We start from the raw sequence: 21444 nt of genomic DNA, 5'->3' as shown, positions 1-21444 counted from the left end.
CCCATTGGCACTACAAGGAACAGCATGCCTTCCAAATGCTGCTCCCATTCAATGCCTCATGCACACAAGCAGACAAACAATTTGGAAGTTGCTCAATCATACCTGGAGATAATTATATATCAGGTGCTGGAAGGGGGAGGGGTCACAGACAAACAAACAAAGAGGAAGGGGGGTGCAAATCCCCACCCCCAAATTCCCTTCCGCACACTGAAAATTACCTGTAACCATCCCTGAATCTATCTGGTAATAAAATTCAGAGAATTCGTCACAAATGTTTGCAAACACATGTTTAGCTGCTGGCCACTTCACGGCTTCTCTGATACAGCAATCCTAACCTTCATAATAGCAGTGCCCACATAGGGCCATGTAATTTGTCACAGTACGCCTCATAATAAAGGCCATTACTAAAACAGTTCCAGACTGAGAGCTAACTTACCAGGGAGCCACCCCCAGGATCTCCCATTGGCACTACAAGGAACAGCATGCCTTCCAAATGCTGCTCCCATTCAATGCCTCATGCACACAAGCAGACAAACAATTTGGAAGTTGCTCAATCATACCTGGAGATAATTATATATCAGGTGCTGGAAGGGGGAGGGGTCACAGACAAACAAACTAAGAGGAAGGGGGGTGCAAATCCCCACCCCCAAATTCCCTTCCGCACACTGAAAATTACCTGTAACCATCCCTGAATCTATCTGGTAATAAAATTCAGAGAATTCGTCACAAATGTTTGCAAACACATGTTTAGCTGCTGGCCACTTCACGGCTTCTCTGATACAGCAGTCCTAACCTACATAATAGCAGTGCCCACATAGGGCCATGTAATTTGTCACAGTACGCCTCATAATAAAGGCCATTACTAAAACAGTTCCAGACTGAGAGCTAACTTACCAGGGAGCCACCCCCAGGATCTCCCATTGGCACTACAAGGAACAGCATGCCTTCCAAATGCTGCTCCCATTCAATGCCTCATGCACACAAGCAGACAAACAATTTGGAAGTTGCTCAATCATACCTGGAGATGATTATATATCAGGTGCTGGAAGGGGGAGGGGTCACAGACAAACAAACAAAGAGGAAGGGGGGTGCAAATCCCCACCCCCAAATTCCCTTCCGCACACTGAAAATTACCTGTAACCATCCCTGAATCTATCTGGTAATAAAATTCAGAGAATTCGTCACAAATGTTTGCAAACACATGTTTAGCTGCTGGCAACTTCACGGCTTCTCTGATACAGCAGTCCTAACCTACATAATAGCAGTGCCCACATAGGGCCATGTAATTTGTCACAGTACGCCTCATAATAAAGGCCATTACTAAAACAGTTCCAGACTGAGAGCTAACTTACCAGGGAGCCACCCCCAGGATCTCCCATTGGCACTACAAGGAACAGCATGCCTTCCAAATGCTGCTCCCATTCAATGCCTCATGCACACAAGCAGACAAACAATTTGGAAGTTGCTCAATCATACCTGGAGATAATTATATATCAGGTGCTGGAAGGGGGAGGGGTCACAGACAAACAAACAAAGAGGAAGGGGGGTGCAAATCCCCACCCCCAAATTCCCTTCCGCACACTGAAAATTACCTGTAACCATCCCTGAATCTATCTAGTAATAAAATTCAGAGAATTCGTCACAAATGTTTGCAAACACATGTTTAGCTGCTGGCAACTTCACGGCTTCTCTGATACAGCAGTCCTAACCTACATAATAGCAGTGCCCACATAGGGCCATGTAATTTGTCACAGTACGCCTCATAATAAAGGCCATTACTAAAACAGTTCCAGACTGAGAGCTAACTTACCAGGGAGCCACCCCCAGGATCTCCCATTGGCACTACAAGGAACAGCATGCCTTCCAAATGCTGCTCCCATTCAATGCCTCATGCACACAAGCAGACAAACAATTTGGAAGTTGCTCAATCATACCTGGAGATAATTATATATCAGGTGCTGGAAGGGGGAGGGGTCACAGACAAACAAACAAAGAGGAAGGGGGGTGCAAATCCCCACCCCCAAATTCCCTTCCACACACTGAAAATTACCTGTAACCATCCCTGAATCTATCTAGTAATAAAATTCAGAGAATTCGTCACAAATGTTTGCAAACACATGTTTAGCTGCTGGCCACTTCACGGCTTCTCTGATACAGCAGTCCTAACCTACATAATAGCAGTGCCCACATAGGGCCATGTAATTTGTCACAGTACGCCTCATAATAAAGGCCATTACTAAAACAGTTCCAGACTGAGAGCTAACTTACCAGGGAGCCACCCCCAGGATCTCCCATTGGCACTACAAGGAACAGCATGCCTTCCAAATGCTGCTCCCATTCAATGCCTCATGCACACAAGCAGACAAACAATTTGGAAGTTGCTCAATCATACCTGGAGATAATTATATATCAGGTGCTGGAAGGGGGAGGGGTCACAGACAAACAAACAAAGAGGAAGGGGGGTGCAAATCCCCACCCCCAAATTCCCTTCCGCACACTGAAAATTACCTGTAACCATCCCTGAATCTATCTGGTAATAAAATTCAGAGAATTCGTCACAAATGTTTGCAAACACATGTTTAGCTGCTGGCCACTTCACGGCTTCGCTGATACAGCAGTCCTAACCTACATAATAGCAGTGCCCACATAGGGCCATGTAATTTGTCACAGTACGCCTCATAATAAAGGCCATTACTAAAACAGTTCCAGACTGAGAGCTAACTTACCAGGGAGCCACCCCCAGGATCTCCCATTGGCACTACAAGGAACAGCATGCCTTCCAAATGCTGCTCCCATTCAATGCCTCAAGCACACAAGCAGACAAACAATTTGGAAGTTGCTCAATCATACCTGGAGATAATTATATATCAGGTGCTGGAAGGGGGAGGGGTCACAGACAAACAAACAAAGAGGAAGGGGGGTGCAAATCCCCACCCCCAAATTCCCTTCCGCACACTGAAAATTACCTGTAACCATCCCTGAATCTATCTGGTAATAAAATTCAGAGAATTCGTCACAAATGTTTGCAAACACATGTTTAGCTGCTGGCCACTTCACGGCTTCTCTGATACAGCAGTCCTAACCTACATAATAGCAGTGCCCACATAGGGCCATGTAATTTGTCACAGTACGCCTCATAATAAAGGCCATTACTAAAACAGTTCCAGACTGAGAGCTAACTTACCAGGGAGCCACCCCCAGGATCTCCCATTGGCACTACAAGGAACAGCATGCCTTCCAAATGCTGCTCCCATTCAATGCCTCATGCACACAAGCAGACAAACAATTTGGAAGTTGCTCAATCATACCTGGAGATAATTATATATCAGGTGCTGGAAGGGGGAGGGGTCACAGACAAACAAACAAAGAGGAAGGGGGGTGCAACAGTCTGGAACTGTTTTAGTAATGGCCTTTATTATGAGGCGTACTGTGACAAATTACATGGCCCTATGTGGGCACTGCTATTATGTAGGTTAGGACTGCTGTATCAGAGAAGCCGTGAAGTGGCCAGCAGCTAAACATGTGTTTGCAAACATTTGTGACGAATTCTCTGAATTTTATTACCAGATAGATTCAGGGATGGTTACAGGTAATTTTCAGTGTGCGGAAGGGAATTTGGGGGTGGGGATTTGCACCCCCCTTCCTCTTTGTTTGTTTGTCTGTGACCCCTCCCCCTTCCAGCACCTGATATATAATTATCTCCAGGTATGATTGAGCAACTTCCAAATTGTTTGTCTGCTTGTGTGCATGAGGCATTGAATGGGAGCAGCATTTGGAAGGCATGCTGTTCCTTGTAGTGCCAATGGGAGATCCTGGGGGTGGCTCCCTGGTAAGTTAGCTCTCAGTCTGGAACTGTTTTAGTAATGGCCTTTATTATGAGGCGTACTGTGACAAATTACATGGCCCTATGTGGGCACTGCTATTATGTAGGTTAGGACTGCTGTATCAGAGAAGCCGTGAAGTGGCCAGCAGCTAAACATGTGTTTGCAAACATTTGTGACGAATTCTCTGAATTTTATTACCAGATAGATTCAGGGATGGTTACAGGTAATTTTCAGTGTGCGGAAGGGAATTTGGGGGTGGGGATTTGCACCCCCCTTCCTCTTTGTTTGTAGTCTAAAAGGTGACTACAATTTGTCTTTGTGAACTGCAGTATCTTTGGATGGAGGTACGACAGGAGCAAGATGTTCCTCAAGTCTCTGGTTTCAGCCATCTAACCCTACAAAAGGGTGATTTTTTTTCTTTCTCAGACAGCGATGCAGATGCAATCTTAATTAAGGATAATCTGTCAATTGCAGCAGGAGTTGAATCTCCTGAACAGATTTATGCACAACTGAGTAAATTTAAAAAGCGTGAGGTCGATTTTTACCTACATGGGGTGACATTGTTCGACTATTATAGAGAACGCCTAATTCCAAGGGGTTTCCGTGTAAAAAACATCCCCACCATTGGGAGATATAACCCGGAATTTTGCCGCAAGTGGGCGGCAATCCTAAATAAGTGCTCATTCGACCTTATCCTGCTGGTGATTGATGAATCCTCTAAAGAACTGTCCAAAACAAGTCCCAGATAAGCTTATTAGAAGACCAACATTTGGACAAATTGCAAGCGGATACCACTACCCCATGGTTACAAAAGCTGAGCGAACAAATTGATAAATACCATGTGGAATTAATAAGGTCCAAGAAAGCGAAATTAGTGACTGTCCAGACTACTCTGAACATAAGGTCTATAGTTGGGTCAATAATAGAACTTCGGGAGTCGACAACTACAGACGACGTAGATTACAGAGAAGACCCCTTAGAGACTCAGACTCATCTAGTGGAGGTACATCAGCCAACAGTGACCAAGAATGTGCTGGGCGCAGTGGACTAGTTTCTTCGCAAAAGACCCCTTTAGGGGTCACTACCCGGGCGCAAGTCGACAGGCCCAAAGCTAAGGGAAACCCGGCAGTCCACACCACCTGCCAAGGGGGAACTTTGGAATAAACCAAAATGTGGCGAGCGCACATTTTTTTGTGCATTTTTGTTTTATTTTTCATCTTTATACTTAGAAATGTATAATGAAGTGCAGCATGGCAATGGTATGTCTTTCAACTTTGGGCCCCAGTGACTAGTGGATCAGTATCAGTTTCTCATTGCAATTTTAAACAGTGATCAATTTTATTACATCACAACATCCAGGAAACATAACTTACACATTCAGAATACAATATAGAGAATAACATACCTCCAAATATTCATACTGTGAGTATATGGGAGATGGGGAATAACAATGGCCACCAAGACCACCCAAATGCCACCTGATCCCCTCCAAATGGCAACTACTGACTCATGACGAAACCCCGCCCGCTTTCCAGTAAGCCCCGCCCCCGCAATCAGCGCTATTCTGGACATTAAACAGGCAAAAAAGTAAATTAGTTAACTTCTACTACAGAATTCACCTTTGCAGCAGTCACCCCCATACAATGCATTGCCACATGGCACTGCGCCGGCTTGCATAACAACAACACTACGTCTACTATAGGAGCACAGGCAGGCAGCTGGGAGCAGGTTATGGGCGTGCCCCTGCCGCCATAGTGATTATAGGCGACCTAGACGCTATTTGCAGCACCAGCCAGCAGGGGGAGCCGCGTTGTCTCCTCTGTGCAGTGAGGGCGGAAGTGAGATGCAGGGAGGAGAGGAACTGATGCACTGAGGAAGCTGCTGCTGGGACTCACTCCCTGGTAACATGGCTGTGAATATTATAGTGGAATATTGGTAAGGCGAGATAGAGACTGACCTTTAGCTGGCTGTTACATTATGTATATAGTATATTAAAATATTTATAATTCTACTATATTAATAACGAAGTCTGCATGCGTGGTGTGTGCCAATGTCTGCCCTGCTAGGGCTGTTACCGTATGCTGTTTTATGAAGCGTAAATGATTTGTTGTCAGATTAAAATTTAACGTAGCTTTTGTAGCCATACAGAGGGAAATGTAATTGTTTGAAAAGCCGGTTGGGTGTATTGTTTTCCCCCTGTCTATCAGATAGGAAAAAACATTATTTGTGTATCTGTCACTACATGGGGGGGAAGCATTACTTGTAGTTGTGAGGCCACACCAACTTTCGCAGGAACGCACGCGCATTTGGGGGAGGGGGTAGCTCCTTCAGAGGTTTTATTTTCTGAAAGTAGCTAACACCCCAATTAAGGTTGGAGACCACTGTGCTACACCATCACTCAATACAGTGACTCCAGCACCTGTCCTAGAACCACCATGGGTGGCTTCTTTGTCTTGGGTTATGACTCTGTTAGTAGAACGCTTGCCCATGCCTACTTTGACTCTACAATAGGGGTTGCCTACAACAGTATCGGGCTTCGTTGTTGCCCCCCACTCCTGTGCAACCTCCTTGGATGGACATGTTTCTGCTGCGGGGTACACTGGGCTCCACAGGGAATGACATTGGGGTGTAGAGTAGGATCTTGATTCGAGGCACCAACAGGCTCAAAGCTTTGACCTTCTTCCCAGAATGCATAGCGCCGCCTCCTCTACTATCCCGCCTCCGTGCACAGGAGCTCAGTTTTGTAGTTGACTGTGTTAGCTGTCAGTCAGACATCTCCTGCTGCAGCTCCATCACCTCCCCCAGCGGCTCTGTATACTCCCGCGCCCTGGTTGGCGGGTACCTACAGTGGAGGCTCTGGTTTTCTTCCAGTTAGTCACACACACACACAACCGCTGTTCTCCTGGATCACGTGGACCCACTCAGGGAGGAGGTAAGTGGGTCCCCCCAGCGGGACCCGCTGTAAAGTGCGATCCCGCGCGGCAGGTGGGAGGCGGGCTGCGCGCTGGTGTTGACACTATGGCAGTACAGGGAGACCACCAGAGCATGGGCACAGGTCGGTTTTCTCTCATATAACCTTTTATTTAAGCCCCCAGTACCCGGTGGTGAAGTCCAGCAGAGGGATAAGGCTTTGACCTGTAGCCCCTCCCCCAGCCCCAGGGCGCCATTTAGAGTAAATGTTCCCATCCTGGACCTGCAGATCTCTCTCTCCCTCACTCCCTGTCAGCGTTTGGGCGCCATTAGGACAAGCTTAGTTGATCCTGGGACTGTTTGGGCAAATCCTCCTCTGTAAAGCCGCCTGCCAGTCAGCGCTGTGCATTTTACAGGACACTTAAGTATTCTACATGTCTGCTGACAGTGTTGGTTAAGAAAAAGTGCATTTAGTCAGGGTTATTTAGTACAAGCACCCTGTGATATACATCCAGTCTTTACTGTGCATTGTTATATCTATTAAGTGTATAGCTGTACTTAGTACTACTATGTGTTGCTAGTCCAGTGCAGTTTTATTGCATGTCATAATTTCTGCATTGTACAAACTGTGACTGTGTGTGTGTGTATATAGGTGCTGTGTGACCTCCATTTTGTGTATCTCACTCAGATTGCTATCCCTATATTCTATAACCTGAGGGGGCTAGGTGCGTCAGGTTTATCATTTAATATAGGTAGTTCACAGGATATACTCGGTGTGTATTTTTCTGTGATTTTTAGTCACCATATAACTCTAGAATTTCCTGTTTGTGCTGAAATACACTGCGCAGGGGGTTCTTGGCAGGTACTGTGCTGCTGATATTGTGTTGCCTTTCATTGAGCTTTTGATTATGTCAGCTACAAAGGGCAACGGTGCTGGGGCTGATGCCACATTGCGTGGTGTTGACGCTGCAGACACATTTGAGGTTAACATAGCAGCTGAGGGTTCAGGTTCTGGGGGTTCCTTACCCCCAGTGGGACTGTAGCAATGGGGGTTCAAAATGACCCACCTTGGCTACCTTCTCCACGCTATTGAATACGCTGGTAACTAGACTAATGCCCCCTATAGGACCTCCTGTGCCAGTACAACCGCTTATGGTCCCTGCGGTTAACCCGCCGTGGGCAGATCAACTGTCCAATCAGTTACAGCAATTGAACCAATCACTGACTACTCAGAAGTCTAACCCTCGCCCGCCTAAGACCAAGGGGTCCTCTAAGCGGGCAATTACTTCCTCACAATCCACCAACGTCCCAGACACCTCGTCTGATGAGGATGGCGTTTATACTGAACCCACAGATTCTGATCCCGATTCACAGGTGGATGTTCCTGACTTGTTGGAAGCTATCAGGCTCATTCTTCAAGTTGATGATGAACCGGAGCCTGATGCTGCCCCTAAGAAACCGGACAGGTTTAAACGCCAGAAAGTGGTTAAACAAGTTTTATCTCACTCTGACCATTTAGTTGACATACGTCAGGAGTCCTGGGGAAATCCAGGAAAGAAATTCACGCCTCACAAGAAGATGCTGGCTCGCTACCCCCTTGCTGCAGAGCTAAGTAAAAATTGGGAAACACCCCCGCCAGTGGATTCGCAGGTGGCGTGGCTGGTGGTATCCTCGGCTCTGCCGGTAACTACCGTCGTGTCCCTGAGAGAGCCGACGAATAAGCCTGTGGAGGGTTGTTTAAAGGCAATTTTCACCCTCACAGGTGCTGCGCATAGGCCCACCATTGCAGCGACGTGGGCTGCAGAAGCTGTGGAAGCGTGGGCTCAGGAGCTTGAGACGGAGTTGCCTTCCAACGCTTTTAATCATGCTAGACACTGCTTGTCATATATTGTCACAGCGTCTCATTACATTAAGGAGGTGGCTTCTGATGCCGGTATTCTGGCGGCCAAGGCTTCTACTACGTCCATTTTTGGCTCGCCGGATTCTCTGGTTACGGTCCTGGTCTGTGGATCTGGACTCTAAGAAAACCCTGTACTCCCTTTTAAGGGAGATATTCTTTTCGGAGAAGACCTCAACAAGATAGTGGCTGACTTGGCTTCTGCGAAAACAGCATGTCTACCTAGTACTACTCCTTCGGTGCCGAAGGCCAAGAGTACTCTTTTTCGCTCCTTTCGTCCTTCAGGGAAAGCAAAAGGTCACACGTACCCAAAACCGGTTCACAGTTCCAAACCCAATAAACACAAACGGGCTTGGGCCGCCCGTCAACCTGCTTCCAAAACTGACATGCTCTATTGTTCTGGCTTTGGAACCTGGGAATTGTATGTTCTCCAAACCTTTTGGTTTGACCACTGCTCCGTGAGTTTTCACCGAGGTCATGGCGGTAATGACGTCTGTACTCCGCCGTCAAGGGGTCAGGATCCTCCAGTATCTGAACGACTTGTTTGATCCTGGCGAATTCCCCAGAAATTTTCCTACGCCATCTGGATCTGACTATCCAGTTTCTGCAAGCCCACGGGTGGCTCCTCAACTGTAAGAAATCTTCCCTGGTCCCTGCTCCGAGCATGGTGCACCTAGGGGCGTTGTTGGACATTCACAACCAGCGGTTGTTCTTGTCTCAGGAGAAGGTCCTGAAACTTCAGGACAGGATTCAGTGCTTCCTATCTCATCTGCAAGTGTCGATACATTCGAATATGCAAGTGCTCGGTCTCATGGTGGAGTACGCGCCATTCCATTCCTGCCCTCTGCAGAAATTGATTCTTGCCAAGTGGGACATGTGCCTCACTGGATCAGGTCTCGCATGATCTCCTTGTCTCCGGAGGTCTGTCTGTCACTCAGCTAGTGGCTTCAGGACCAACGATTGAGCAGGGGTCGTACCTTCTGGATCTCCAACTGGGTCCTTCTGAGGACAGATGCCAGTCTGAGAGGTTGGGGCGCGGTGTTGGAGCAACACTCCCTTCAGGGTCGGTGGACCAAGGAGGAGTCTCTCCTCCCAATAAACATTCTGGAACTGCGGGTGGTGTTCAACGCACTGTACTTGGCCCAGCATTTAATACAGAACAGACCTGTTCCAAGTACAGTCGGACAACGCCACCACAGTGGTGTACATAAATCATCAAGGTGGCACTCGAAGCCGCATGGCAATGAGGGAAGTATCAAGAATTCTTCGGTGGGCAGAACGCCATCTGCCAGCCCTATCGGCAGTGTTCATTCCGGGGGTACAAAACTGGGATGCGGACTCCCTCAGTCGTCAGGACGTACATGCTGGAGAGTGGAGCCTCCATCCAGAAGGTTTTCAACTCCTAGTGGACAAGTGGGGCCTCCCAGATGTGGACCTGATGGCGTCTCGACACAATCGCATGGTTATGGTCTTCGGAGCAAGGACAAGGGATCCTCAAGCAGCGTTCGTGGACGCACTGGCAATCCCATGGACCTTTCGGCTACCATACGTGTTCCCTCCGGTGTCACTCCTGCCGAGAGTAATAAGGAAGTTCCAGCAAGAAGGAGGCATCCTACTTCTGATCGCTCCGGTGTGGCCCAGACGGCACTGGTTCTCAGACCTTCAGGGTCTCTCGTTAGAGCGTCCTTCTGCTTCCACAATGACCAGACCACCTCGTTCAGGGCCCTTGTGTTTACCAGGATCTGGCCTAGCTGGCTTTGATGGCGTGGCTCTTGAAGCTTCCGTACTGATGGCCAAGGGTTTTTCTGAGGCAGTCATTCAGACTATGTTGAAGGCCCGTAAGCCGGCGTCTGCTCAGATTTACTATAGGGTCTGGAATTCTTACTTTGCTTGGTGCGCATCTAACAATCATGTCGCTTACAAGTTTAGTATGGCCAAACTTAGCCTTTCTACAACAGGGCCTGGACTTGGGCCTTCGTCTGGCCTCCATCAAGGTTCATATTTCTGCCTTGTCGGTTTTGTTTCAGAGAAAAATTGCCACTATGCCTGATGTTCATACATTCACTCACTCAGGGTGTGTTACGGATTCGACCTCCTTACGTCCCGCCTGTTGCTCCTTGGGATTTGTTGGTGGTTCTGGAGGCATTACAAGAGTCTCCGTTTGAGCCTCTTGAATCTGCAGACCTTAAGTGGCTTTCCCTCAAGGTCTTGTTTCTGCTGGCTATTGCCTCTGATAGACGGATGTCTGATTTGGGTGCCTTGTCTTGTAGGTCACCATATCTGATTTTTCACCGTGACCGGGCGATTCTTAGTACTAAGGTGATGTCTTCTTTCCACCTTAATCAGGAGATTGTGGTTCCGGCCTTTGTCTCTCCTGAATTGTCTTCCAAAGAGCGGTCTTTGGATGTGGTACGGGCTCTCTGTATCTATGTGAAGAGGACAGCTCCTATTAGGAAGTCTGATTCTCTCTTAGCACAGTTTTGGTTTTCACAAACGTGGCTGGCTTGCTCACAAGCAGATCCTGGCCAGATGGATTAGAATGGTGATTGCACATGCTTATGTACAGGCTGGCCTACCGGCTCCTGCTACCATAAAGGCCCATTCTACTCGGACGGTTGGACCTTCTTGGGCGGCCTGCAGTGGTGCGACCCTTGAACAATTGTGCAAGGCGGCTACGTGGTCCTCGGTGAACACATTCATAAGGTTCTATGCCTTCGATACTTCCGCCTCTCCGGATGCTTCCTTTGGACGCCGGGTTCTTGTGCCCGCTAAGGTGCGTCCCCTCCAATGAGGAACTGCTTTAGGACATCCCCAATGTTATTCCCTGTGGAACCCAGTGTACCCCGCTGCAGAAAATGAGATTTATGGTAAGAACTTACCGTTGTTAAATCTTTCTGCAAGGTACACTGGGTTCCACAGGGCTCCCACCATGACGCACTTAGCTTCTTTGGGTTGGTATGGCATTAGCCGCTGGTTCATTCTCCTGTCGTGAGAATGTGGTGTATGTGGCTACTAACGGTTGTCCTCTCTTACCTGCTACTCCATCGGGCTGGCTGACAAAACTGAGCTCCTGTGCACGGAGGCGGGGTTATAGAGGAGGTGGCGCTATGCATTCTGGGAACAGTCAAAGCTTTTAGCCTGTTGGTGCCTCGGATCAAGATCCTACTCTACACCCCGATGTTATTCCCTGTGGATCCCAGTGTACCTCGCAGAGATTTAACAAAGGTAAGTTCTTACCATAAATCTCGTTTTAGGACACCCCCATGCTATACCTGTGGAGCCCATGGACCCTGAAGAAGAAAACAAAAGTTATTGTAGACTTACCATGGTTAACTCTTCTTCCTTCCCGTGTTTTTTTTTTTTTTTTTTTCCCTTAAATCCGTGGTCCATAAGCTCCACAGAGCTCCCACCCTGACATACAGTACCTGGCTTGTGGGTATTACTATTGTTATATGGTCACTAGTTCTCCTCTTCTAATAGGAGAGTGTTTCTTGAGTGTTCCATTATTCCTTCTCATCTATCCTGCTTCTGCCTAGAGCTTGTTTACTAAACTGAATGGCCTGGGGCTGGGGCGGGGTTATAGGTGAGGAGGACCCAGTGCATTCTGGGATCGAAAAGCTTTAACTGTTTGGTGCTCGGTTCATTCCAAACCACCCAAATCCCCATGGTATTCCTATGGACCTTGAAGAAATAGTTAACCATGGTAAGTCTACCATAACTCTTTATTTTTGTTAAATAGATAACAACATTTCTCTGACGTCCTAGTGGATGCTGGGAACTCCGAAAGGACCATGGGGAATAGCGGCTCCGCAGGAGACTGGGCACAACTAAAGAAAGCTTTTAGGTCACCTGGTGTGCACTGGCTCCTCCCACTATGACACTCCTCCAAGCCTCAGTTAGATTTTGTGCCCGGCCGAGGTTGGATGCACAATAGGGGCTCTCCTGAGCTTCTAGAAAGAAAGTATATAATTAGGTTTTTTATTTTACAGTGAGACCTGCTGGCAACAGGCTCACTGCAGCGAGGGACTAAGGGGAGAAGAAGCGAACCTACCTGCTTGCAGCTAGCTTGGGCTTCTTAGGCTACTGGACACCATTAGCTCCAGAGGGATCGACCGCATGGAACTGGCCTTGGTGTTCGGTCCCGGAGCCGCGCCGCCGTCCCCCTTACAGAGCCAGAAGCAAAAAGAGGTCCGGAAAATCGGCGGCAGAAGACATCAGTCTTCACCAAGGTAGCGCACAGCACTGCAGCTGTGCGCCATTGCTCCTCATACACACTTCACACTCCGGTCACTGAGGGTGCAGGGCGCTAGGGGGGGGGCGCCCTGAGCAGCAATAAAAACACCTTGGCTGGCAAAAATACCACAATATATAGCCCTAGAGGCTATATATGTGGTAATTACCCCTGCCAGAATCCATAAAAAAGCGGGAGAATAGTCAGCGAAAAAGGGGCGGAGCTATCTCATTCAGCACACTGGTGCCATTTTCTCTTCACAGTGCAACTGGAAGACAGCTCCCCAGGCTCTCCCCTGTAGTTTTCAGGCTCAAAGGGTTAAAAAGAGAGGGGGGGCACTAAATTTAGGCGCAATATTGTATATACAAGCAGCTATTGGGAAAAATTCACTCAATATAGTGTTAATCCCTAAATTATATAGCGCTCTGGTGTGTGCTGGCATACTCTCTCTCTGTCTCCCCAAAGGGCTGTGTGGGGTCCTGTCCTCAGTCAGAGCATTCCCTGTGTGTGTGCGGTGTGTCGGTACGGCTGTGTCGACACGTTTGATGAGGAGGCTTATGTGATGGCAGAGCAGATGCCGATAAATGTGATGTCGCCCCCTGTGGGGCCGACACCAGAGTGGATGGATAGGTGGAAGGTATAAACCGACAGTGTCAACTCCTTACATAAAAGGCTGGATGACGGGACAGCCGGCTTCTCAGCCCGCGTCTCAAAGGCCATCAGGGGCTCAAAAACGCCCGCTCCCTCAGATGGCAGACACAGATGTCGACACGGAGTCTGACTCCAGTGTCGACGAGGTTGAGACATATACACAATCCACTAGGAACATCCGTTACATGATCCCGGCAATAAAAAATGTGTTACACATTTCTGACATTAACCCAAGTACCACTAAAAAAGGGTTTTATGTTTGGGGAGAAAAAGCAGGCAGTGTTTTGTTCCCCCATCAAATGAGTGAATGAAGTGTGAAAAAGCGTGGGTTCCCCCGATAAGAAACTGGTAATTTCTAAAAAGTTACTGATGGCGTACCCTTTCCCGCCAGAGGATAAGTTACGCTGGGAGATATCCCCTAGGGTGGATAAGGCGCTCACACGTTTGTCAAAAAAGGTGGCACTGCCGTCTTAGGATACGGCCACTTGAAGGTACCTGCTGATAAAAAGCAGGAGGCTATCCTGAAGTCTGTATTTACACACTCAGGTACTAGACTGAGACTGCTGCAGCGTGGTCTGTAACCCTGTCAAACAGGGATACTATTTTGCGAACATAAGACGTCGTCTTATATATGAGGGATGCACAGAGGGATATTTTGCCGGCTGGCATCCAGAATTAATGCAATGTCCATTCTGTCAGGAGGTTATTAGAGACCCGACACTGGACAGGTGATGCTGACTTTAAAAGGCACATAGAGCCTTATAAGGGTGAGGAATTGTTTGGGGATGGTCTCTGGGACCTCGTATCCACAGCAACAGCTGGGAATGAAAAAATTTTACCTCAGGTTTCCTCACAGCCTCAGAAAGCACTGTATTATCAGGTACAGTCCTTTCGGCTTCAGAAATGCAAGCGGGTAAAAGGCGCTTCCTTTCTGCACAGAGACGAGGGAAGAGGGAAAAAGCTGGACCAGTCAGCCAGTTCCCAGAATCAAAATTCTTCCCCCGCTTCCTCTAAGTCCACCGCATGACGGGGGGGCTCCACAGGCGTAGCCAGGTACGGTGGGGGGCCGCCTCAAAAATTTCAGCGATCAGTGGGCTCGCTCACAGGTGGATCCCTAGATCCTTCAAGTAGTATCTCAGGGGTACAAGCTGGAATTCGAGGCGTCTCCCCCCCGCCGTTTCCTCAAATCTGCCTTGCCGACAACTCCCTCAGGCAGGGAGACTGTGCTAGAGGCAATTCACAAGCTGTATTCCCAGCAGGTGATAGTCAAGGTGCCCCTACTTCAACAAGGACGGGGTTACTATTCCACACTGTTTGTGGTACCGAAACCGGACGGTTCGGTGAGACCCATTTTATATTTGAAATCCTTGAACACATACATAAAAAAATTCAAGTTCAAGATGGAATCGCTCAGGGCGATTATTGCAAGCCTGGAGGAGGGGGATTACATGGTATCCCTGGACATCAAGGAGGCTTACCTACATGTCCCCATTTACCATCCTCACCAGGAGTACCTCAGATTTGTGGTACAGGATTGCCATTACCACGAGGGTCTTTACCAAGGTAATGGCAGAAATGATTATACTCCTTCGAGAAAGGAAGTTTTAATTATCCCGTACTTGGACGATCTCCTTATAAAGGCGAGGTCCAAGGAGCAGTTGTTGGTCGGAGTAGCTCTATCTCGGGAAGTGCTACAACAGCACGGATGGATTCTATACATTCCAAAGTCACAGCTGGTTCCTACCACACGCCTACTGTTCCTGGAGATGGTTCTGGACACAGAACAGAAAAAAGTGTTTCTCCCGCAGGAGAAAGCCAAGGAGCTGTCATCTCTAGTCAGAGACCTCCTGAAACCAAAACAGGTATCGGTGCATCACTGCACACGAGTCCTGGGAAAAATGGTAGCTTCTTACAAAGCTAAATTCCATTCGGCAGGTTCCATGCAAGAACCTTTCAGTGGGACCTCTTGGACAAGTGGTCGGGATCGCATCTTCAGATGCATCGGCTGATACCCTGGTCCTTGGAGACAGGGTTATCTCTACTGTGGTGGCTGCAGAGTGCTCATCTTCAAGAGGGCCGCAGATTCGGCATACAGGACTGGGTCCTGGTAACCACGGATGCCAGCCTTCGAGGCTGGGGGCAGTCACACAGGGAAGAAATTTCCAAGGACTTTGGTCAAGTCAGGAGTCGTCCCTACACATAAATATTCTGGAACTGAGGGCCATTTACAATGCCCTAAGTCTGGCAAGGCCTCTGCTTCAAAACCAGCCGGTACTGATCCAATCAGACAACATCACGGCAGTCGCCCATGTAAACCGACAGGGCGGCACAAGAAGCAGGATGGCGATGGCAGAAGCCACAAGGATTCTCCGATGGGCGGAAAATCACGTCTTAGCACGGTCAGCAGTGTTCATTCCGGGAGTGGACAACTGGGAAGCAGACTTCCTCAGCGGACACGACCTACACCCGGGAGAGTGGGGACTTCATCCAGAAGTCTTCCAACTGTTGGTAAACCGTTGGGAAAGGCCACAGGTGGACATGATGGCGTCCCGCCTAAACAAAAAACTAGAGAGATATTGCGCCAGGTCAAGGGACCCTCAGGCGATAGCTGTGGACGCTCTAGTGACACCGTGGGTGTACCAGTCAGTTTGTGTTCCCTCCTCTGCCTCTCATACCAAGGGTACTGAGAATAATAAGAAAACGAGGAGTAAGAACAATACTCGTGGTTCTGGATTGGCCAAGACGAGCGTGGTACCCGGAACTTCAAGAGATGATCTCAGAGGACCCATGGCCTCTGCCGCTCAGACAGGACCTGCTGCAGCAGGGGCCCTGTCTGTTCCAAGACTTACCGCGGCTGCGTTTGACGGCATGGCGGTTGAACGCCGGATCCTGAAGGAAAAGGGCATTCCGGAGGAAGTCATTCCTACGCTGATTACAGCCAGGAAAGATGTAACTGTAAAGCATTATCACCGCATATGGCGGAAATATGTTGCTTGGTGTGAGGCCAAAAAGGCCCCAACAGAGGAATTTCAACTGGGTCGATTTCTGCATTTCCTACAAGCAGGAGTGACTATGGGCCTGAAATTAGGCTCCATTAAGGTACAGATCTCGGCTCTGTCGATTTTCTTCCAGAAAGAACTAGCTTCACTACCTGAAGTTCAGACGTTTGTGAAAGGAGTGCTGCATATTCAGCCCCCGTTTGTGCCTCCAGTGGCACCTTGAGATCTCAACGTGGTGTTGAGTTTCTTAAAATCACATTGGTTTGAGCCACTTAAAACCGTGGATCTAAAATATCTCACGTGGAAAGTGGTCATGTTATTGGCCTTGGCTTCAGCCAGGCGTGTGTCAGAATTGGCGGCTTTGTCATGTAAAAGCCCTTATCTGATTTTCCATATGGATAGGGCAGAATTGAGGACTCGTCCCCAGTTTCTCCCTAAGGTGGTATCAGCTTTTCACTTGAACCAACCTATTGTGGTGCCTGCGGCTACTAGGGACTTGGAGGATTCCAAGTTGCTGGACGTAGTCAGGGCCTTGAAAATTTATGTTTCCAGGACGGCTAGAGTCAGGAAAACTGACTCGCTATTTATCCTGTATGCACCCAACAAGCTGGGTGCTCCTGCTTCTAAGCAGACTATTGCTCGCTGGATTTGTAGCACAATTCAGCTGGCGCATTCTGCGGCTGGACTGCCGCATCCTAAATCAGTAAAAGCCCATTCCACAAGGAAGGTGGGCTCATCTTGGGCGGCTGCCCGAGGGGTCTCGGCTTTACAACTTTGCCGAGCTGCTACTTGGTCAGGGGCAAACACGTTTGCAAAATTCTACAAATTTGATACCCTGGCTGAGGAGGACCTGGAGTTCTCTCATTCGGTGCTGCAGAGTCATCCGCACTCTCCCGCCCGTTTGGGAGCTTTGGTATAATCCCCATGGTCCTTTCGGAGTTCCCAGCATCCACTAGGACGTCAGAGAAAATAAGATTTTACTCACCGGTAAATCTATTTCTCGTAGTCCGTAGTGGATGCTGGGCGCCCGTCCCAAGTGCGGATTGTCTGCCATACTTGTACATAGTTATTGTTAACTAAAGGGTTATTGTTGAGCCATCTGTTGAGAGGCTCCGTTGTTTTCATACTGTTAAACTGGGTATGGTATCACGAGTTATACGGTGTGGCTGGTAAGAGTCTTACCCAGGATTCAAAATCCTTCCTTATTATGTCAGCTCGTCCGGGCACAGTGTCCTAACTGAGGCTTGGAGGAGGGTCATAGTGGGAGGAGCCAGTGCAACACCAGGTGACCTAAAAGCTTTCTTTAGTTGTACCCAGTCTCCTGCGGAGCCGCTATTCCCCATGGTCCTTTCGGAGTTCCCAGCATCCACTACGGACTACGAGAAATAGATTTACCGGTGAGTAAAATCTTATTTTAAAATATTGAATTTTGATTATTATTTTTTCAAGTAACAAAGTACTTTTTTAAATGATTTATTCCTTTTCATCATTTCTTAGATATGCCTTACCTTTGCGAACCCTTGATAGCATTTATCATTGCTAGTGATAACCCTATCACCAGCTGTAACCTTTACAATAAATGAGCTCTATTGAAAACACCTGTTATTCCCACCCAGCATAGCAGCAATGTATTCTGAGGCTATACAGCCGTGGCCAAAAGTTTTGAGAATGACACAAGTATTGGTTTTCACAAAGTTTGCTGCTTCAGTGTTTTTAGAACTCTTTCTTTTTTTCTCAGATGTTTCTATGGTATACTAAAGTAAAATTATGAGATGCTTGTAAGTGTCAAAGGCTTTTGTTGACGATTACATTAAGTTTATGCAGTGTCAATATTTGCAGTGTTGACCCTTCTTTCTCAAGACCTCTGCAATTTGCCCTAGCATGCTGTCAATCAACTTCTGGGCCACATACTGACTGATGGCTGCCCATTCTTGCCTAATCAATGCTTGGAGTTTGTCAGAATTTGAAGGTTTTTGTTTGTCCACCCGCCTCTTGAGGATTGATCACAAGTTCTCAATGGGATTAAGGTCTGGGGAGTTTCCTGGTCATGAACCCAAAATTTAGATGTTTTGTTCTCCGAGCCACTTGGAGCACCTTGCCATAAGGCAAAAGTGATAACTAAGTGTCTCAGGGAACATCAAAATTTTGGGTCCATGGCCAGGAAACTCCCCAGACCTTAATCCCAAAACCTACAAATTTTGACAAACTCCAAGCCTTGATTAGGCAAGAATGGGTGGCCATCAGTCAGTATGTGGCCCAGAAGTTGATTGACCGCATGCTAGGGCGAATTGTAGAGGTCTTGAGAGAGGGTCAACACTGCACATATTGGGGGGTATTCAGTTGTTTGAAAAGTCAGTTGGGTGTCTGTTTTTTCCCTTCCTATTAGATAGGAAAAAAACCAGACACCCAACTGACTTTTCAAACAATTGAATTCCACCCATTGACTCTTTGCATAAACTTAATGTAATTGTCAATAAAAGCCTTTGACACTTATGAAATGCTTGTAATTTTACTTCAGCATACCATAGTAACATCTGACAAAAAGGTCTTAAAAAAACAATGAAGCAGCAAATTTTGTGAAAAACAATACTTGTGTCATTCTAAAAACATTTGGCCACGGCTGTAGATCCCTATTCCTCTATGGAGTTTTGCTGGTTGGTAATAATCTTATAAACTATGAATTGGTGTGCAAGGGAGTAACTTCAGTAAGTGTAAAACAATATTTTCTAAAACCATGGACAACTATAAAGGTGTCTTCGCTGCCCATGGTATTTGAGTAACGGCCAGTGGTTCTCAAACTCTGTCTTCAGGATCCCAACCAGGACACATTTTCCGGTTCGCAGGTGCACTGTGTACCACCAACTGTCACATTTTAAAAATCTGTAGGTGACCTGGAAAACATAAACTGTGTGGGGTCATGAGGACAGAGTTTGAGAACTTGTGGAATAACCTATAAATAGCTTGCGTCTATATTAGTAGTAGTAGTGTATCCAACCCACATATTACCATAGCTGATACAGTCTATCATTAGAGCACTGGGGTAGTAGAAAATTGTCTGTGAATCTTAAGTGTTATCATCATTACATGTAGTGAACCCTGCGGGTTTAAATCACATTATGAGGAGCTGGCAAGTGCAGTTCTGGAGGAGTTCCCTGAGGTCTCTATAGACTCCCGTCCTGGAGGAACAGGTGAGTATCCCGATTACAAATCTTACCTTGCTTCCCTTTTATTTTTTAAAAATCTGTTCTCTTGGCAGGACAACTCATTTAATTTGGTTTTGTTTTCAGGAGCATTTGAGATTGAGATAAATGGAAAACTGGTTTTCTCCAAACTGGAACTTGGTGGATTTCCCTATGAAAAAGATGTAAGTCTTAACGATTTTAAACTTTGTCACAAAAAAATAACAAAGCTGTTTGTGCATTTGCAGGTAAGCAATTGAAAAACAAGCCTGGTAATAATTACCAGGTATGACTGTCAATGTGGTTGGGAGATGATCACTATTGCACACCTTCCAACTTTTCCAATTTTGAATTGTAGACCTATAAAGGGATTGGATAAGGGGGGGGGGGGGGGGGGGGGAACGACGACGACTGTGTCTGACATTTTCTTGTGGGTGTTTGGTTCTCGCATAGCCATGTCTAGGGACTCTGTGTCTTATGCTGCAGAGGAATCCATTCCATGTTCACAGGAATGTAATGTTTTGTCTCAGATCCCTATTACTGAGCCTGAGTGGTGGGCCTCTAATAAGGGAATGATCTCTCAGTTCTCTACTAGGGTAGCTCATACTGAGACTGAAACTCTGGTATTCAGGAAGTCTATGGCAGTTTGGTCAGGTTCTGTGCCTATTCCTTCAAAATCCCCTAGCATATTCCCACAAAAAACATGCACCAGATTATGCAAGATGACACGGATACCGACTCTGACACGGCTGACGGTGATGGGGATGTGCTGCGGGGGGCGGCATCCTTGGCTAAGGGTGTGCAGCTCATGATTGAGGCTATTAGAGATGTTAAACATTTCTGACACAACACCTGAGCAGGTTGAGGAGGCTTACTTTACAGATTATAAGAAAGCCTCGCTAACCTTCCCTGCATCTAAAGAATTAAATGCTTTATTTGAAAAATCCTGGGAAAACCCAGAGAAAAAATTCCAGATTCCCAAAAGGGTTTTGGTTGCCTTTCCTTTCCCTGAGGAGGATAGAAAACAAATGGGAAATCCCACCCATAGTTGACGCATCTGTTTCCAGACTGTCAAAGAAGGTGGTTTTACCTGTCCCTGGATCTACCGCGTTAAAAGAACCGGCTAGTCGTATGATTGACACTACGCTCAAATCCATATACACTGCTTCAGGGGTGGCATTCAGGCCTACTATTGCCTGTGCATGGATTTCTAAAGCTATAGTAAAGTGGTCAGGCATATTACTAGAGGACTTTGATACAATGGACATAAGTGACATTGAACTGTTTTTACGTAACATACAGGATTCTGCAGGGTTCATGGTGGAATCCATGAAGGACCTGGGTACGCTAACTGCAAGGATATCTTCCATGTCTGTCTCAGCTCGCAGGGGACTCTGGCTACGCCAATGGTCTGCAGACGCGGAATCCAGGAGAAGTGTGGAGGACCTACCCTACACGGGTAAGGCTCTATTTTGGGAAGCATTGGATGCGTGGATTTTCACGGCAACTGCGGGTAAGTCACCTTTTCTTCCCTCAGCTACACCTTTTACGAAGAAACCCTTTCGGACCGCTAAAACGAAAAAATCCAAACCTCCTACCACCTTTAGAGGTGGTCGTGCAAAATCCAAAAAGCCTGCTCCCGGGACCAGAAACCTGCCTCTGGTTCCTTAAAATCCTCATCATGATGGTGGACCGTGAAGCCTGGAGGACGAGCTGGTGGGTGCGAGGTTCAGACGTTTCAGCCACGTCTGGG

General features: G+C 47.4%; 1 protein-coding gene and 1 long non-coding RNA gene across 2 annotated transcripts in view; one reads left to right on the top strand and one right to left on the bottom strand.

The window, feature by feature from the left end:
• LOC135055548 (uncharacterized) overlaps positions 1-5315 on the bottom strand; it is an 83627-nt gene extending 78312 nt beyond the window's left edge. The window contains exon 1 of the long non-coding RNA XR_010243773.1: positions 5230-5315. This is a non-coding gene — a long non-coding RNA (uncharacterized LOC135055548). The remainder of the gene's footprint in view (positions 1-5229) is intronic.
• Positions 5316-5599: 284 nt separating this feature from the next.
• Positions 5600-21444, top strand: part of MIEN1 (migration and invasion enhancer 1) — a 31535-nt gene continuing 15690 nt past the window's right edge. The window contains exons 1-3 of the mRNA XM_063959735.1: positions 5600-5759; positions 19603-19700; positions 19800-19876. Of these exons, the coding sequence (XP_063815805.1) occupies positions 5731-5759; positions 19603-19700; positions 19800-19876 (204 nt within the window). The 5' untranslated portion in view covers positions 5600-5730. The remainder of the gene's footprint in view (positions 5760-19602; positions 19701-19799; positions 19877-21444) is intronic.

The sequence above is a fragment of the Pseudophryne corroboree genome, chromosome 3 (assembly GCF_028390025.1).
Source record: "Pseudophryne corroboree isolate aPseCor3 chromosome 3, aPseCor3.hap2, whole genome shotgun sequence".
In the NCBI taxonomy this organism is placed as follows: Eukaryota; Metazoa; Chordata; class Amphibia; order Anura; family Myobatrachidae; genus Pseudophryne; species Pseudophryne corroboree.
Note: the sequence above shows the minus strand (reverse complement) of the source record. Positions and strands in the feature narration are given on the sequence as shown.